General features: G+C 58.1%; 1 protein-coding gene across 1 annotated transcript; it reads left to right on the plus strand.

Moving 5' to 3' along the window:
* Nucleotides 1–4,388: 4,388 nt before the first annotated feature.
* Nucleotides 4,389–13,704, plus strand: ARHGEF19 (Rho guanine nucleotide exchange factor 19). Its single transcript, XM_081087674.1, has 16 exons — nucleotides 4,389–4,440; nucleotides 5,459–5,902; nucleotides 6,335–6,616; nucleotides 6,773–6,881; nucleotides 6,958–7,034; nucleotides 7,337–7,599; nucleotides 8,267–8,427; nucleotides 8,528–8,680; nucleotides 8,916–9,045; nucleotides 9,195–9,269; nucleotides 9,419–9,508; nucleotides 9,683–9,843; nucleotides 10,632–10,790; nucleotides 11,116–11,195; nucleotides 12,378–12,482; nucleotides 13,141–13,704. Exons 2-16 carry the CDS (start codon nucleotides 5,488–5,490, stop codon nucleotides 13,296–13,298), a joined length of 2,418 nt encoding a protein of 805 aa, XP_080943800.1. The 5' UTR covers nucleotides 4,389–4,440; nucleotides 5,459–5,487; the 3' UTR covers nucleotides 13,299–13,704.
* The last annotated feature ends 3,105 nt before the right edge of the window (nucleotides 13,705–16,809 follow it).

The following is a 16,809-nucleotide window of genomic DNA, read 5'->3' on the forward strand; positions in this document are numbered from 1 at the left end:
CGGCAGGAGCGAGTGAGGCAGGACTGCCCTTCCAGGACCCTAGGTCCCCAGGGATGCTCCTTTCATGACGGTTCTCTGCTTCCGGCCCGGGGTCTGGACAGTACCTTGGCCAGCGTCCTCGAGGTCACCGGGAGCTGGGATGAGAGAGTTAGAGTTCCCTGAAGACCCCCAGTCCTGCCCTGCCTCCCTCTCTCTGCCCCCTTTCTCCTGCCCTATGTGCAATGCTTGCAATAGACCTCCCTGCGCCCCAGCTTGGTGACTCTCCCTGGACACTGTCCCTATCACCTGTGTGCAGTGTCTCCTCACTATGGGACGATGCTGGGGGGAGGAGGGCGGGCAAGAGGAATATGAGGGAGTGGAGGTACCTTCTCATTTTGAACTGAATGGTCACCAGTTGATAGGGGGAGAGTTCACTGGGGCCTGGGGCCTGGACGCCCTGCCCCATATGTCCATTAAGGCCTGTAGGGTATGAATAATAATAACGGACTTAGTTAGGTCAGCTGAGACACCTCCCAGCAGACTTTCAAACACTTCACCCAGTTCAGTGCTGGCGAACCTATGACACGCGAACTCATTTTTGTGGTTGATTTTTCTTTGTTAAATGGCATTTAAATATATAAAATAAATATAAAAAATATAAGTCTTCGTTTTACTATGTTTGCAAATATCAAAAAATTTCTATATGTGACACAGCACCAGAGTTAAGTTAGGGTTTTTCAAAATGCTGACACGCCGAGCTCAAAAGGTTCGCCATCACTGACCCAGCTGGTTGTCCCCAAAGCCTGGCGCGGTGGCACAGGGCAGTGATTAAAGACACAGGTTGGTGGTGGAGTCAGGCAGACCTGGATTTTGAACATCAGTTCTGACTCTTATTAGCCGCATGACCTTGAGTAAATTATTTAATCCCTAGAGCCTCCATTTCATCATCTCTGGGATACGGACTTCATAGAGCTAATGAGAGATTTAAATGGGATAATGCCCATTACAACCTGTAAGCCTCATGTCCTCATCTCAGAAGTGAGAGTTGTAACAGTATCTGGAACAGTGAGGGCCTGGCACATAGTGAGTGTATAGTATGAGTTATTAGAAACATGAATATTAGTTGGTATGTACATATTCATGTGGCTACAGAAGTGCCTGCATGCTCAGAGGAATGGCAGGTAGCATGAGGGAGAAAGCAGCTTCCCCTTCCCCAGGTTGGGAACATTGCATGGCAGGCACAGAGTAGGCCCTCCTTCCCTGGCACTGGTTCTGCTTGGGCTGTTTGAATTGGTTTATGGAGGGCTCATTGGGTGTGGACTAGAGTCTGGGAAGACTTCCTGGAGGAGGAGGCTGTTAGAGATGATGAGATGGGTTATTCATGAGGAGCGGTGATGTGGAAGGACTGGCCGGGATGATGGCAGATGCATCACATCACCTACCTTCATGATTTCCATCTCCCAACCATAAAGATGAGGGTTCCCATTTTATAGATGCTGTAGTGGCTCAGGGAGGTCAGCTCACCAAGGAGTTCTCAAGGTCCCTGAGGAGTCCAAGGCTTGAGAGGCTCCCTGCGAAGGCCCCAGGATGCTCCCCAGCCCAAGGGAAGTCTTGAGCAGCCTCACATTTGGGAAGCTCTAGAAGAAGGTGACCTGTCTCCTGGGAGGAAAAGCAGTGCCTCCCCATCTTTAGGGTGTCGGTCTGGGGTCCTTCAGAGCCTCTCCTGGGCATAGGACTTCCATTGTTCCAGCCCCCCTCTTGTACCCCAGACTGGCCAAACCGGTTCTGGGGAAGGGGGGCGGGGAGCAGGCACGTTGAGACAGCCGCCTGCCCGCCTGCGAGGTTCCCTCCGCCTTCACCTCCCCCCTCCCTGCCCCACACAATACCCAGGAGCTTGCATTGCCCGGGCTTAGGGGCCATGCTGACATCGCCCCCTGAGGACCTGGCTGCAACCCCAGAGCCCCCAGGGTGGCCTGGAGCCCTGGACCGGGCCGGAGGCTGGACCGGAAGGAGCTCCCTGGCTGAGGTAGGGCCCCACCCGGCTGCCAGCAGCCCATCCTTCTCCCGCCAGTCTTCCAGAGGGAGTCCTTTGTGCTGCCCGCCGCACTCACTGTGGCTTCCTGGGGCTCCACAGCCTGCTGGGCCGGGATCCCCTTTCCAGCCATGACCTTCCGCTTGGCTTTGTCCCTTTAGGGGCTGAGGGGCCTTGTTGGGTCCCTACTCCTCTGGGCACCAGGGCAACGGGCACTAGGGAAGGGGCAGGGAAAAGCTGGGCACAGGAGGCCAGAGGTGCTTTCCCTGGACTATGGTAGTGCCCAGAGACCCTCTCTGCCAGCCTTGCCAAGTGGATCCATTGTCCTGTGATTAGCAGTGCCCACTGGATGGACTCTGAGCCCCTGACCATCCTTCTCATCCTGCGGAGGGGCCTGATTTACAGATGGAGACACTGAGGCCCAGGGACAGACTTGCCTAGGGTCACACAACTTGTTCATGTCCACACTGGGCCTTGAACCTTGGCAGGGGTTTTCCCCTGCGGGTTCCAGGAGGACTGTGGCTGGCCGAGTGGGCACTAGAGTCTCCTGCGGTCATGTCTTGGGCAGGTAATATCCCTGCTCCCTTGGCCAGTTCTCTTCTTGAAGCTTTTTTCTTTTCCAGCAGAGATGAGCTACACACAATATAAACACAGCTCGCCCCTCCTGGGTCCCCAGCATCGAGGTAGAGTGGAAGGTCACAGGGCCAGCAGCCGAGCTAGATGGGTCATTCCTGTTGCCACTTGGCCTGGACCCTGCTTCCCCCCTAGAGACCTGCCTCCAGCCCCTCTCCCCTAAGAAAGCTTTCCACCACCCAGCCTTCTCCCCTGAGGCTTCAGGAGGGGTGTTCCTGCCCCGAGGGCGCCATGTTTTGCTCATTTATCTCTGCAACTGACAGGGGAGTGGGTGGTTCCTCCCTGCCCTTCAGGAGCTTGCAGAACCCAAGTGGGGAAAGTCTCCCAGAATACAAGGAAGCGGGGGCATGCGAGTGTTCTTGCATGCGTGTGTTCTTCCATGCGAGTGTTCTTGCATGCGAGTGTTCTTGCATGCGTGTGTTCTTCCATGCGAGTGTTCTTGCATGCCTGTGCCCACAGAAGCAAGTGGGACTTCTGTGTTGAGGGCTCCTGGTTCCTGGAGAGAAAGAGATCTGAGTGGACAGTGGTCCCCTGTCTCCTGCCAGATGCTTCTACAAAGTAGAGTATGTCTCACCCTCACTGCCTCAGTTTCCCCACTTGTGTGATAGCCCCTGACTGGAGAAAGACTAGTAACACTCAGAAGAATGACTATCAATGACAAAGCTCCTACTATATTATCCTTAATTCTCATATTAGTGTTTGGCATGACTGTCCTCGTTACCAGATGAGGAAACTGAGAGACTTGCTTAGATGGACAGAGGTTTAATATACAAGCTAAAGCGCCAGGCTGGCGTGGCTCAGTGGTTGAAGGTTGACCTACGAACCGGGAGATCACAGTTCGATTCCCGGTCAGGGCACATGCCCGGGTTGCAGGCTCCATCCCCAGTAGGAGGTGTGTAGGAGGCAGCCGATCAATGATTGATGTTTCTCTTATTGATGTTTCTATCTCTCTCTCCCTTTCCCTGCCTCTCTGAAATCAATCAATCAATCAATCAATCAATAAAAAAAGAGCTGAGAGGCTGGGTGCAGAGAGAGTGGGGTCCAGTCACAGATGCTGCTGTCCGCACTGGGTCCTCTCTCCCTTCCTCCCAGGGTCACTGACACGGTCACTGTTTCTCTCAGGCCAAAGCTTTCTCCCTAATCTCTGTGTATTGGTCCCTAGATATTTCAGTCAGAACAGTTAGCGCTTACTTCCTCCAGGAAGCCTTCCTGGACAGCGCAGGTCAGTCGAGCCCAGCACCCTGCTCTGATGGTCCCTCTGGCTCTGCTTTTGCCAACCTGGATGGTAACTGTTTTCGTTTTTGGCTTCCCCTACTGGACTGGCAGCCCCGCAGGGCACGACATGTTCCTCCATCTGTCTCCCTGGGTTTTTCTGGGCTTCACAGTATCCGGTCTGTCTGAAACTGTCAGCGTCGCTGTCTCCATCTCTGCGTCCCCAAAAGTCTCAGCAATTTGGGTCTCAGTGTCTCAGCTGCCGCTGAAAGGTCTCTGTTTCTCTGTGTCTCTGTCGCCGGGGCCTCCTGGCCCTGCCAGGCTGGGCACTGCCCTTTTGGCCTGAGGGGCCTCTGGGGATGGGGGGGGTCTTCGCTGCCCCGCCTGCCCACAGCGAGGCCAGGCTAGGGTAGGCCCCCGCCCAGCCGCTGCCTGCTCCCTCCCTCCCTCCCTACCGCTTGCCTCACCACAGGGTTTGATGAATCAAACTCTTTGTCTGGGTGGGATCTCCCCCAGCCAGCTGGGCAGAGAGAGGGCTTCCCCTGCCGGAGCGCCGACCATCAGCAGCAGCCTCAGCTGGAGAGGTGAGGGGCGCAGGAGGGCCGCCGGCAGAGGGCCAGGGCTGTGGGGGCTTGGACCCCTGGGTCATTAGGCCTGTCCCGGGGCTCCAGCAGCCTCCCTGGGGTGACTTCCTATGCAGGGAGGACCCGGTCAGCCTGGCCTGATCCTGTGGCTGGGAGCCGGGGTGGGGGAGACACCCTTCTCACCCCAAGCTGGGGGGCCGGGACCCCTCCCTGTCCTGCTCCTGGGAGTGCCCAGCCTGATTTGCCTGGTGGCGCGCCTGCCAGTCTGTGACTCTCCCAGCCAGCTTGGCATGGGTGTGGGCACCACTCAGCACGGAAAGCTGCAACTCTGGGCATGGGAAGGGAGGTTGGGTAACACCAAAGCCAGGACTTCCTAGGCCTGTGTGTTTGTGTCTGCATCCTGGTGTGTGCGTGTGAGTGGAACAGGAGTGGGAGAAAGCTGGAGTGGACATGTGAATAGCGGACGGGTCCCTGTGTGTGAAAAATGTGTAGTTGTGTAAAGAAGTGTGTGAATGTGTGAGCCTGTGAATGTGAAAGGTCTGAGCGTATCTGTGAAGTTGTGTATGTCAGTGTGTGTGTACTTGGGAGAAAATGTGTGTGGATGTACATGACAGTGTATGTATCTGTGTATCTGCTCATATGTCAGAGTAAGAAAATGCACAAAGTGGTTAAAAGCACAGACTCAGAAGCTAGACGGCCTGGGTTTGAATCCCGGTTCCACCATTCACCAAATACCTCTGCGCCTCACTTTCCTCACCTGTAGGATGGGGATAATAATAGCATCAACTCAGGGTTGTTGTGAGGATTAGATGAGATACAATGTATAAAGCTCCTGGCCTGTCATTCATTAAATGCCAGGTAAGTATTAGCGATTCCTATATCATTAGGTGTGTGAGCGAGCTGGTACACACGTGTGTACACATGTCTACATAAGGGTTTGTCCAGGCCTCCAGCACGTGGTGGCTTCCTGGCCAGCCCTGCTGTCCTGTGTCTGGTTCTGATATCTTCTCCCCTCCAGGCCCAGGTGACTGGCAGAGCAAAGGAGGAATGGACTGTGGGCCGCCTGCCACCCTCCAGCCCCACCTGGCTGGACCACCTGGTACTGCCTGCCACCCAGTAGCTGTGTGCCAGCAGGAGAGTCTGTCCTTTGTGGAGTTGCCCGCCCTGCAGCCCCCAAGCTCTGTGTGTCTGGATCTCTTCCCTGTCACCCCAGAGGAGCTGCAGGCTCCTGGCAGCCGCTGGTCCCTGGGGACCCCTGCTCCTCTCCAAGGGCTGCTATGGTCACCGTCCCCAGGAATCCCAGACACCGAGATCTCTCCCAGTGGGGGGATGCGGCCCAGCAGGGCTGGCAGCTGGCCACACTGTCCTAGTGCCCAGCCCCCACCTCTGGAGGGACCCTGGAGTCCCCAGCACCCACAGCCTCAGCGCCGGGCCAGCCATGGCTCGGAGAAGAAGTCAGCCTGTGAGTCACTCTGGGTGATGGGGGCGTGGGGGGTGGGGGTGGCCCAGGGGGGTGAGTAGGGGAGAGGTTGCGTGGCTCTTTAGGACTCTTAAGCCCCAGAGTCCCCCAAAACAGGCAGGACGAGTGGTAGGTTTTCGTGATAGGGAACTGGAACTCAGGGAGACGGGGAATGCCTTGTCTGCAGTCACACAGCAAGTGAGTGGCTGTCCTGGGCACCGTGGCCCTTTGCCCACCCTTTGCCCACTGCAGCCAGGCACTGTGTTCCCGCTGCCCCTCTTGTTGATTTCATTTCTCGGGGGACCGGCTCTCAGTAAACGCAGTGCCCTTTCACTTGGGCATGCTGCCCAGATGCTCAGGGCCACAGGGCAGCGGCAGAGAGGAGGTGGGAGAGACCTCCGCGGTCGCCAGCCTGTGCTCTCACCTCACCTGCAGGGCGCAAGATGCGGGTGTACCAGAGCGAAGAGGCCCCTGGCAGCCCCGAGGCCCACGCTGTCTTCCTGGAGCCCGGCCAGGGGGCAGAGCCGCCTCTGAGCACAGAGGAGCCCCGGCCTCTAGAGCCGGCGGGGCCCACCCGAGGGGGCCTGGAGGGGCCGGAGCGGAGGCGCTTCTCGGCCTCTGAGCTGATGACCCGGCTGCACTCCTCCCTGCGCCTGGGGCGGCACTCCGCAGCCAGAGCCCTGGCCCACGGGGCAGGCGCCGGAGCAGCCCGGGAAGGTACCTCGCCTCCCCTTGGCCCTCAGAGCAGCCCGGGAGCCAGGTGCCGGGTGGAGCAAGGCTCACGCACCGGACACGCGAGGCTGGGTGCTGCTCAGCTGGAGTGTGGCGCCCCGCTGCCCAGGGCCACCCACCCTCCGCTCTCGCCTTCTCCAGGGAAAGCGTCTGGCAGGGAGCCGCGCAGCGCAGAGATGAGGGTGGACGGCGCGGCGACGGCAGCCCCTGTGGACCCCAGCGGGAGCCACGGCAGCGGGCCCGCGTCCAGGTAGCACCTCTCCCCACCAGGGTCGGGTCTGAGTCCGGGGCGCACGCGGCGGAGCCCCGACGTTCTCTCTCTCTAGGCTGGAATCGCAGGAAGAGCCGGCTCAGGGTTCCAGAAGCGCCAGCGAGCGACGCCAGTCACGGTTCCTCCTTAACTGTACGCAGGAGGGGGCGGAGGAGGAAGGGGCTGCGGGTCCGGGGAAGCCGGGAAGCTGGGGTTCCGAGAGTTGAGAGGGAGAGAACGGGATCTCAGTCCCCAGCTCCGGGGCTAGCACGCAGCTGGTGCTCAAGCAGTGTTTATGGAAAGAGTGAGTGAGTGAGTGAGTGAATGAATGAATGAATGAATGAATGAATTCACTGTCCCGCTGCTTGTTGAGTGAGGGGGGCCCTGGGGGGGCCGGGAGGAGCCGGGCCGCGGCAGGCGGGCGCCCACAGCCTCCCCGCCCTGTCCCCGCCCAGCTGTCCTCTACCAGGAATACAGCGACGTGGCCAGCGCCCGCGAGCTGCGGCGGCAGCAGCGCGAGGAGGAGGCCCCGGGGGACGAGGCCGAGGGCGCGGAGGAGGGGCCCGGGCCGCCGCGCGCCAACCTCTCCCCCAGCAGCTCCTTCCGCGCGCAGCGCTCGGCGCGAGGCTCCACCTTCTCGCTCTGGCAGGACATCCCCGACGTGCGGGGCAGCGGCGTCCTGGCCACGCTGAGCCTGCGCGACTGCAAACTGCAGGAGGTGCGCGCGGACCCGCAGAGCTGCCAGTCGTGGGAGGGGGTCCCGAGGCGCAGAGGGGTTGGGGTGACTATATGGAAGCGGGGCCAGGAGAACCTGGTCCGGAGACTTAGCGCGGTTCCGGACCACAGGGGTCCCGGGGGCCGGCGGGACTGCAAACTGCAGAGGGCGGGACCGAGGGGACGGGCAATGCCCAGGTGGCTGCTAGGACCTGACCAGGCGGGCCTGGCAGCTGCAGAAGTCGGAGGAGCCTCGGAGCCGAAAGCCAGTGGAGAAGCGGGGCGAAGGGGCGGGGTCCACGGGGGCGAGGCCTAGGATAGGGCAGGGCAGGGCCAGAGGGGGAGGGATCGCTGAAAGCCTGGACCGGGAAGCTGCGGAGGCAACCCTAACGAAACCGAGTGGTGGGCGGGGGACCAGGCGGGGCCTAGAGAAGGGGCGGGTCAGAGAGAGGGCGGGGCCATCGGATGACCGGCAGGGCCCAAAGCCCAGGGCGAGGGGCCCCATCGAGGGCTCCAGTTTGGTTTGAACAATTGTGCTGGGCAGGAGATGGGTCCTGAACCCCACCAGGCACCAGATCAGGGGTGGGGGCCAAGAGATGGTGTCCAGGGCCAAGAGAAGGCGTCCGGGTGGGCCAGTCTGGCGGTTCAACCCCTCGTCTGCCTTTGCTCAGGCCAAGTTTGAGCTGATCACGTCCGAGGCCTCATACATCCACAGCCTGTCGGTGGCCGTAGGCCACTTCTTGGGCTCAGCTGAGTTGAGTGAGTGTCTGGGGGCGCAGGACAAGCAGTGGCTATTCTCCAAACTGCCCGAGGTCAAGAGCACCAGCGAGAGGTAAGGGACTGGCCTGGCCTGGTGGGGGGCGGGGATGAGATTGGTGCGGCTCCTAGGCCTGGGGTCTCACCTTGTCGCTGACCCCTCGCTGACCCCTCAGGTTCCTGCAGGACCTGGAGCAGCGACTGGAGGCAGATGTCCTGCGCTTCAGCGTGTGTGACATTGTGTTGCACCACTGCCCTGCCTTCCGCCGGGTCTACCTGCCCTACGTCACCAACCAGGCCTACCAGGAGCGCACCTACCAGCGCCTGCTGTAGGGCTGGGGCCTCGGGAAGGGGGGAGGACAGAGAGGTTCTCGGTGGGAGTAGGCGTGGAGGCCTGGGTGCGGAAGGGTGGCCTGTGAGGGAGGGGGTCCCTGTAAAGGGCTCTGTGACCCGAGTGCAGGAAGGATGTGCTGAGAAAGCACCTGAGGAACCACGGGGTGGCTGGGTCATGGACCCCAGGAGTCCAGACCCAACTGTGACCCCAGGCCCCTCCCCAAATTCCAGCCTGGAGAACCCCAAGTTCCCTGGCATCCTGGCTCGCCTAGAGGAGTCTCCCGTGTGCCAACGCCTGCCCCTCACCTCCTTCCTCATCCTGCCGTTCCAGAGGATCACCCGCCTCAAGATGCTGGTGGAGGTACCTGCAGGGCACAGGCAGCAGTGAGGGCTGGGCCAAGGAGATGCCACTGTGAACCTCCACAGCCCCTTCTGGGCGGGCACCCATGGGCGGGCAGGAGCACGGGGGGAGGCCATGGCCTGCCGCATTGAACCGACCCCACCCTCCAGAACATTCTGAAGCGGACAGCACAGGGCTCTGAAGACGAAGACATGGCCACCAAGGCCTTCAATGCGCTCAAGGAGGTGAGCTGGGCAGGGCAGGGGCCTGCTGGCTCCCAAGGGCCTCCCCAGAGCCCCGGTGTGTCTGTGAAGGCCCCCAGGTGGGCGTCCGAGGCTGGGCTCTGGGAGCCGGGGTCGTGGGGCTGCAGGTGACCCACCCATGGCCTCCCCAGCTGGTGCAAGAATGCAACGCCAGTGTGCAGTCCATGAAGAGGACGGAGGAGCTCATCCACCTGAGCAAGAAGATCCACTTTGAGGGCAAGGTGCATGCCCACACGGGCGGGTGGGCACACCAAGGGCAGCTCTTGTTCCCTCCCTCCCTGGGGGCTGCAGGCCAATTCCTCGCTGCCCCCCCCCCCCCCTCCCTGGTCGGTGCTCTCTGCCCTGCTGCCCCGGGTCTGACGTGTTCTCCCTCTTTGCCTTCTCCTTCCGCCCAGATCTTCCCACTGATCTCCCAGGCCCGCTGGCTGGTGCGGCACGGGGAGCTGGTGGAGCTGGCCCCTCTGCCCGCGGCGCCCCCGGCCAAGCTGAAGCTGTCCAGCAAGGCGGTCTACCTGCACCTCTTCAATGACTGCTTGCTTCTCTCCCGACGGAAGGAGTGAGTCGGGGCACGGTGCGGGGGGAGGTAGACTGGAGCTGGGCTCCCTTCTTCCCCATGAATGGGCCCACAGCCAGCCCATCCCTGGGCCTGGGAGCCCCCGCCTGCACCGAGCGGTGTTGCCAGGGCACCCTGAGCCTGGGAGGCTCCAGCAGGAAAGGCAAGTTCATCTTCTAGAATCAAGGGCTGGACTATGTACAAAGGGTTTGAAGCTGCTCTGAGCTTAAGCCAATCAGAGCACAGCCCTGGAGTCCCAACTCTTCCCCGAGTCACAATGAGAACAGCCAGCATTCACGGTGCGCCTGCTCTGTGCCAGGCGTGCTATGTGGATTACTCCCTGGTGCCCTCTAGATATTTCCCTGGTAAGGAGGCTCCCTTATTACTGTCAGTTTCTTGGAGCTGATAGTCAGGGGTCAGGAGGAGCCCCAGTGTGTCTGATGCGAGACCCCACTAGACAGAGCCGAGGTCTCATCGGAGTTGCTGCCCAGTTGGCTCTTAGAACAGGCTCAGGGCAGAGGCTCAGAGAGAAGTTGACAACATGCCTGGGGTCAGAGGCTGGTCTCAGCTTCCACCTGCCAGTGATCTGGTAGGAACGGAGTTCCCAATTCCTCGTGCGGACTTTGCTGGCTGCCAGGGAGGTGGTGCCCTGCGCAGTCGAGTTTCCTGGGGGAGGGTGCTAGAGGGGCAGCCGACCCCTTCGCCCTTGAATCAGAACTTGGCTGGTCCTGAGGGTGGAGCCTGGGGGCCTGGGCACGGGCCAGGCTGACCTCGCCTCCCCGGCCCTGCAGGCTGGGCAAGTTTGCCGTTTTTGTCCACGCCAAGATGGCCGAGCTGCAGGTGAAGGACCTGAGCCTGAAGCCCCAGGGCATCCCTGGCCACGTGTTCCTCCTTCAGCTCCTGCATGGGCAGCACACGAAGCACCAGTTCCTGCTGAGGGCCCGCACGGAGTGAGTGGGCGGGGGCTGGGGAGAGAGGACCCGTCCCAGGCAGGTGCTGGCCTTTTCTCTCTGGCTTCAGGACAGTCGCATGAGGCAGGCCTTGGGCAGAGCTGGCACCCGGGGAGGGGCGGGGGGCTGGGGTTGCTCTGTTCTTATGCACAGAGCTGAGTAGGGCACAGGGCTGTGGGAACAGGGCTGTGAGGTGAGTCCTGGGGTGGGCATCATATGTGACCTGGGTGGGTCTGGATCATACCCTGTTTCCCAGCTGTTTCACCCCCCTGGCCCTGGGAAAAGGCAGTTTGCATGTTGTGATCTCTTGGCCTCCCTTTTCTAGAAGTGAGAAGCAGCGGTGGATCTCTGCCATGTGCCCCTCCAGCCCCCAGGAAGACAAGGAGGTCATCAGTGAGGGGGAAGGTAGCAGCTGCCACCCTCCTCCCTCGAAGGCCCACATCCCCTGGGCCGGGTACCTTGTTTTCCCCCTTCCCTCCAATCCTGGGTGCCAGGTGGCCAGCGGGGCTACAGGGAGAGAGCTCAGCTGCCCGGGGGAGTCAGGGGTGGCTCTGCAGAACCTTGAAGGATGGGCAGAATTCACATAGGACAGGCCGACCCCCGCGTGCACAGACAGCACCCTGGAGGTGACAAAGCCTTTTATATCCTCCCATTTCATCCCCATAGAAGCCCATTTTACAGGTTAGGAAACAGAGATTCAGAGAGGTAAGGTGACTTGTCTGAGTTCACCCAACTAGTAAGCGGCAGGGCTGAGATTCGAGTCAGGCCTGTGTGGTTTTCCCAATACAACCAGCCCATCTAGTGTGATAGGAAGAGCTGAGGGTCTGGACCGGTACAGATTCTCTGGCTTGAGCTAGGAATCCTGCTCAGGTTGGGGGGTGAGCTTCCCATTCTAAAGAGGTGCTCAGGGAAGGCCCCTGAAAGATGAGGAGGGGCAGGAGGAGATGAAAAGATCTGGGGGAGAGCACTCCTGGGAGGAGGGACAGCCAGTGCAAAGGCCCTGAGGCAGGTGGGAGCTCGAGCGTTTGGGAACAGCAGGGTGAGCAGTGTGGCTGAGCTTCATGAGCGAGGGGGAGTGGGAAAGAAGAGGGAAGGAGAGGCGGTTAGCAAGGGGGCCATGCCAGACCACACAGGGCTTTGTAGGCTGTGGGGAGGACTTTGGATTTTATTCTAAGAGGAGCAGGGAGCCCTGGAGGGTTATAAACCGGGGAGCGATGTGGCTTGAATCCCAGTTGAGGAGGATGGTCTGGAGGGAGCACCAGGGAGCATTAGGGGGCAACTGAAGGGGCCATTACTGCTTTGTGGGGGGTTTCCGGTGGGCAGTTGGACATTGTCCTGGAGGTCAGGACAAGGTGTTGAGCTGGGGAGGAGAGAGCTCTGGGTGCAGCAACAGTAACGGAAGCTGGGAGGGACTGGACTCCTGGGGCTTGTGTTTAGGGTAAGAGAGAAGAGCGGCAGGGTGGGGTAGGGAGGGGTAGAGGAAAAGCAGCAGCAGCGGCCACCCTCCCGCCCCCTTACTTCCTCCTCTGCCCCTCCCTGCCCACCCCATCATGCCCTGGGGACTCTCAGTCTCTCTTGGGCTGTCAGACCGCCCCCAGGTTCAGTGTGTCCGGACATACAAGGCCCTGCAGCCGGACGAGCTGACCTTGGAGAAGACTGACATCCTGGCAGTGAGGACCCGGACCAGTGATGGTGAGAGGGGCCTCCTGGGAGGGCCTCCCGATGGCGCTCTCATGGGCAGGAGGTAGCTAGATGGCTATGACATCACAGGGAAAGGTTACGCAAGTGTTGATCAGCCACAGCATGCAGGAATGAAGTTAGACAACAGGAGGAACTTCCTACTTGTAAAGATGTAGGATTGAGAGTGACTGGCGGGGGAGAGCGGGAAACACCCTTCTTTGAGGATGTCGGGAAAAACAGGTCAGAAGTTCCTCTACGAGACTGCCAGAGGCAGGGTCCTTCCTGGGGCTGGGAGACGCTGAGATGGTGTCACCTCGGCCCCAGGGGTGCAGACGAGGCTTGCAACAGGGCCTAGGCCAGTGACGGCGAAACGTTTGAGCTCGGCGTGTCAGCATTTTGAAACACCCTAACTTCACTCTGGTGCCGTGTCACATATAGAAATTTTTTGATCTTTGCAACCATAGTAAAACAGAGACTTATATTTTTGATAGTTATTTTATATATTTAAATGCCATTTAACAAAGAAAAATCAACCAAGAAAATGAGTTCACGTGTCACCTCTGACACGTGTGTCATAGGTTCGCCATCACTGGCCTAGGCGTCCCCTCGCAACCCGGCCCTGGTGTCCCTCGGATGCCACTGATGCTGCTCCTGGCCTGTGTGCCCCCAGGCTGGCTGGAGGGCGTCCGCCTGGCAGACGGCGAGAAGGGCTGGGTGCCCCAGGCCTACGTGGAAGAGATCAGCAGCCTCAGCGCCCGCCTCCGAAACCTCCGGGAGAATAAGCGGATCACGAGTGCCACCAGCAAACTGGGGGAGCCCCCTGCGTGACGGGCAGCCGTGGCCGGGACCGCCGCTCCGTGCCCGCTCCGGGACAGGTCCGGGGGGGACCTGCAGTGTCTCCGTTCCCCAAGCCTCTGCTGCTGGGACTTCTGCTCTGTGGCCCGGCATCGAGGGGACAGCTGTTCCCTTGCTTCTCGGTGTCCGCTCTTCAGGGCCGAGGGCGGTTCCTTCCGCTGGCATGGGGGCCGCAACCGGGGGCCCTGATATCTGGCAAGGATTGGGGCCTTCTGTCTTCCGTGTCCTTGACCCTGCCTGACTCTTGGTACCTGCACCAGGGGCCTGGCCGGGAAAGGCTCCGGTACTAATGGGTCCTGCAGCCTGTGTATCTGGGGTCTTCTGGTCAGAGCCTGTGTGGGTCCTGGTTGTGACTTGTCTGTAAATAAACTCCCATCATGCCATTGCTTGGAGTCTGTGAGCCATCCGACGCCCCACTTCCCCAGCTAAAGATCAGGAAGGTCTCGGGCTGCCTCCCCTTGGGGATTCCCCTTTGGTAGAGTTCCCCTCTTAACCAGAGGAGGGTGAGAGAGGGCTGCGTATCAGTTAGACTGCTCTGGGCTGCTGTTAGCAAAAGAGCAGATTCAAATAGGCTTAAATAGTAAAGAGAATGTATTAGTTCTTGCACTTGTTTCTTACAGTTTCTGTAACAAATTCCTGCGAAGTAGGTGATGTAAAGCAACAGAAATTTGTTCTCTCACGGTGCCGGAGGCCAGAAGTCTGAAGTTGGCATCACTGGGCCTAAGTCCAGGTGTCTGGAGTGGAGATATGCTCTGGGGAGAAGGGTCCCTGGCCTAGTTCAGCTTCTGGTGGCTGCCAGCATTCCTAGGCTGGCTGTTGTATCACTCCAGCCTCTGCCTCTGTGGTCACATTGCCTTCTCTGTGTGTCCATGTCAAATATTTCTCTGCCTCCCTCTTATAAGGATACATGTGATTGCATTTGGGGCCCACCGGGATTCTTAATTCTTAACTTAAACCCACCTTATATTTCTTAAGTCTTAAGTCCCATCTACAATGACCCATGCTTTTTTTTTCTTTTTGTCATATGAAATGACATTCATAGGTTCTAGGCATTAGAATGTGGATGTATTTTGGGAGACTATTTATCCGTCTACCACGGTTCTTATATCTGAGAAGTGTAGCGTCAAGGTGGACTTCAGGCAAGGCTCGATCCAGTGGCTCATTGTTCTAACTGAGGACTCAACTCTTTTTTTTTTTTCTATATATTTTATTGACTTTTTACAGAGAGTAAGGGAGAGAGATAGAGAGTCAGAAACATCGATGCGAGAGAAACATCGATCAGCCGCCTCCTGCACATCCCCTACTGGAGATGTGCCCGCAACCCAGGTACATGCCCTTGACCGGAATCGAACCTGGGACCTTTCAGTCCGCAGGCCGATGCTCTATCCACTGAGCCAAACCGGTTTTGGCGGACTCAACTCTTTACATTCTCTACTTTGCTATTCTTGGTATCAACTTTATCCTTAGGCTCCCAGGGGCTTCTTCTTTTTTAAAAAAAAATTTTTTTTAATTGATTTCAGAGAGGAAGGGAGAGGGAGAGAGAGAAACATCAATGATGAGAGAGAATCATTGATTGGCTGCCTTCTGCATACCCCCCACTGCAAGATTTAGCCTGCAGCCTGGGCATGTACCTTGACTGGGACTCAAACTATGATCTCCTGGTTCATAGGTCAGTGCTCAACCACTGAGCCACACTGGCCAGGCTCTGAGGGGCTTCTTCATTCACATCCAACATGGAAGAAGAGAATTGTCTCCCCCTTCCACCCCCTTTCTCCAAGACCTCTCTGATTGGACGAGCTTGGATTACGTGGCTACCTCTGGGCTGACCACGGAAGCCAGGGGGTGGTGTGTGCTGATGGACCTAAGGCTAGGCCATGTGCTCTATATCCCTGGAGCCAGATTAGGGAATTGTCTGCCCTGAAATTGAATGGATCCGCAAGAGGAATCAGGGGCAGTTGCAAAGGAAGGGTAAATGCTGGGGAGGCCAACTCATCGGAGTCCAAGTCTCCCAAGAGAGTGGAGGGACCAGGGAACAGAGAACTTTGGGGGGATGGGAGCGCCCTTCAGCCCTCTCAAGGAGGTGGCGGAGCAAAGAAAACACGAGTTGGGGGGTCCCAGAGGGCAAACATGGGCAAATGGGGAGAAGCTCACGCCCATGTAGAAACCTTTGGGGGTCCCTTTCTAACCCGAGGTGGTTCAGGAGGGTGGAGTGTGTGGGCTAAGGAGGCGGGCACACCGGAATTTCAATTCTGGTTCAGATGTTTATTCCCCATGTGATTTTTTTTTTTTTAAAAAAATAAAGCTTTTAGTTACAGAAAAGTTGCAAGGATTGTACAGAGAGTTCCATACACCCCTCCGAGTTTTCCCTGCTGTCAACATCTTCCATTGCCATGGAACAGTTGTCAACACTGAGAAACCAACATCGGTACATGACTATTAGCTGACTCCCAACTGTATTCGGATTTCACCAGTTTTTCCACGAACGTCCCTTTTCTGTCCAGGACCCAGTTCAGGAGCCCGCACTGCGTTTAGTCTCGCCTGGCCTGTGACAGCTTCTCAGCCTCCCCTTGTTTTCCATGAGCTTGCTGATTTTGAGGAGTTCTGGTCAGTATTTTGTTAGATTGTCCCTCCGTTTGGGTTTATCCGATGTTTTTCTCGTGACTAGACAGGAGTTATGGTTTTGGGGCAAGAATACCACAGGCCCAGTGCCTTTCTCATCACATGATCTCAGGGGGCATGTGACTTCTTACTGGTATGTTAACCTTGATTACATGGTTAAGCTGGTGTCTGCCACATTGTGATTGTTGTTAATCCTCACCCGAGGATATTTTCCCATTGATTTTTAGGGAGAGTGGAAGAGAGAAGGAGAGACAGAGAGAAACATCGATGTGAGAGAAGCACAGCAATTGGTTGCCTCCTCCGGGAGCCCCGACCAGGACCAGGGCCTGGGCCAGGGAGGAGCCTGCAACCAAGGTACATGCCCTCGACTCAAAAAGAACCCAGAACCCTTTGGTCCGCAGGCTGATGCTCTATCCACTGAGCCAAACCGGCGAGGGCTGCCAGGCTTTGTTCCTTGGAGGCAAGTGGGGCCCCCGCTGAAGTGTGTGTGAGGTGGGGTGGGGGGCTGGCCCCGCCTTCTGGAGGATGGATCTACGTATATTATTTGGAATTCTCTTGAAAGAAAGATTTGGCCCCCGCCCCCATGTATTCAACCAATCATTTATTTCTATCAGCGTGGGCCCGTGAATTTATCTATCTTATCTCTGGGTTATAATTCCACACCAAGGTACTGACCTCATTGTGTAAACTGTTCCAGTGTTGGCCGTTGGCCGTGCTTTCCGATGAGCTCCTGTGTCTGTGTGACATCCTCCCATCCTTTTGCTTTTTGAGCATTTCCTTGCTTCCTGGCACTACAAGATGCTCCAAGCTCATCTTGTAGTCTCCCTGCCTCCGGGGTGGAATCGGCCGTTTCCCTAAGGTGTGT

The sequence above is a fragment of the Myotis nattereri genome (assembly GCF_964212035.1).
Source record: "Myotis nattereri genome assembly, chromosome: 3".
Classification (NCBI taxonomy): domain Eukaryota; kingdom Metazoa; phylum Chordata; class Mammalia; order Chiroptera; family Vespertilionidae; genus Myotis; species Myotis nattereri.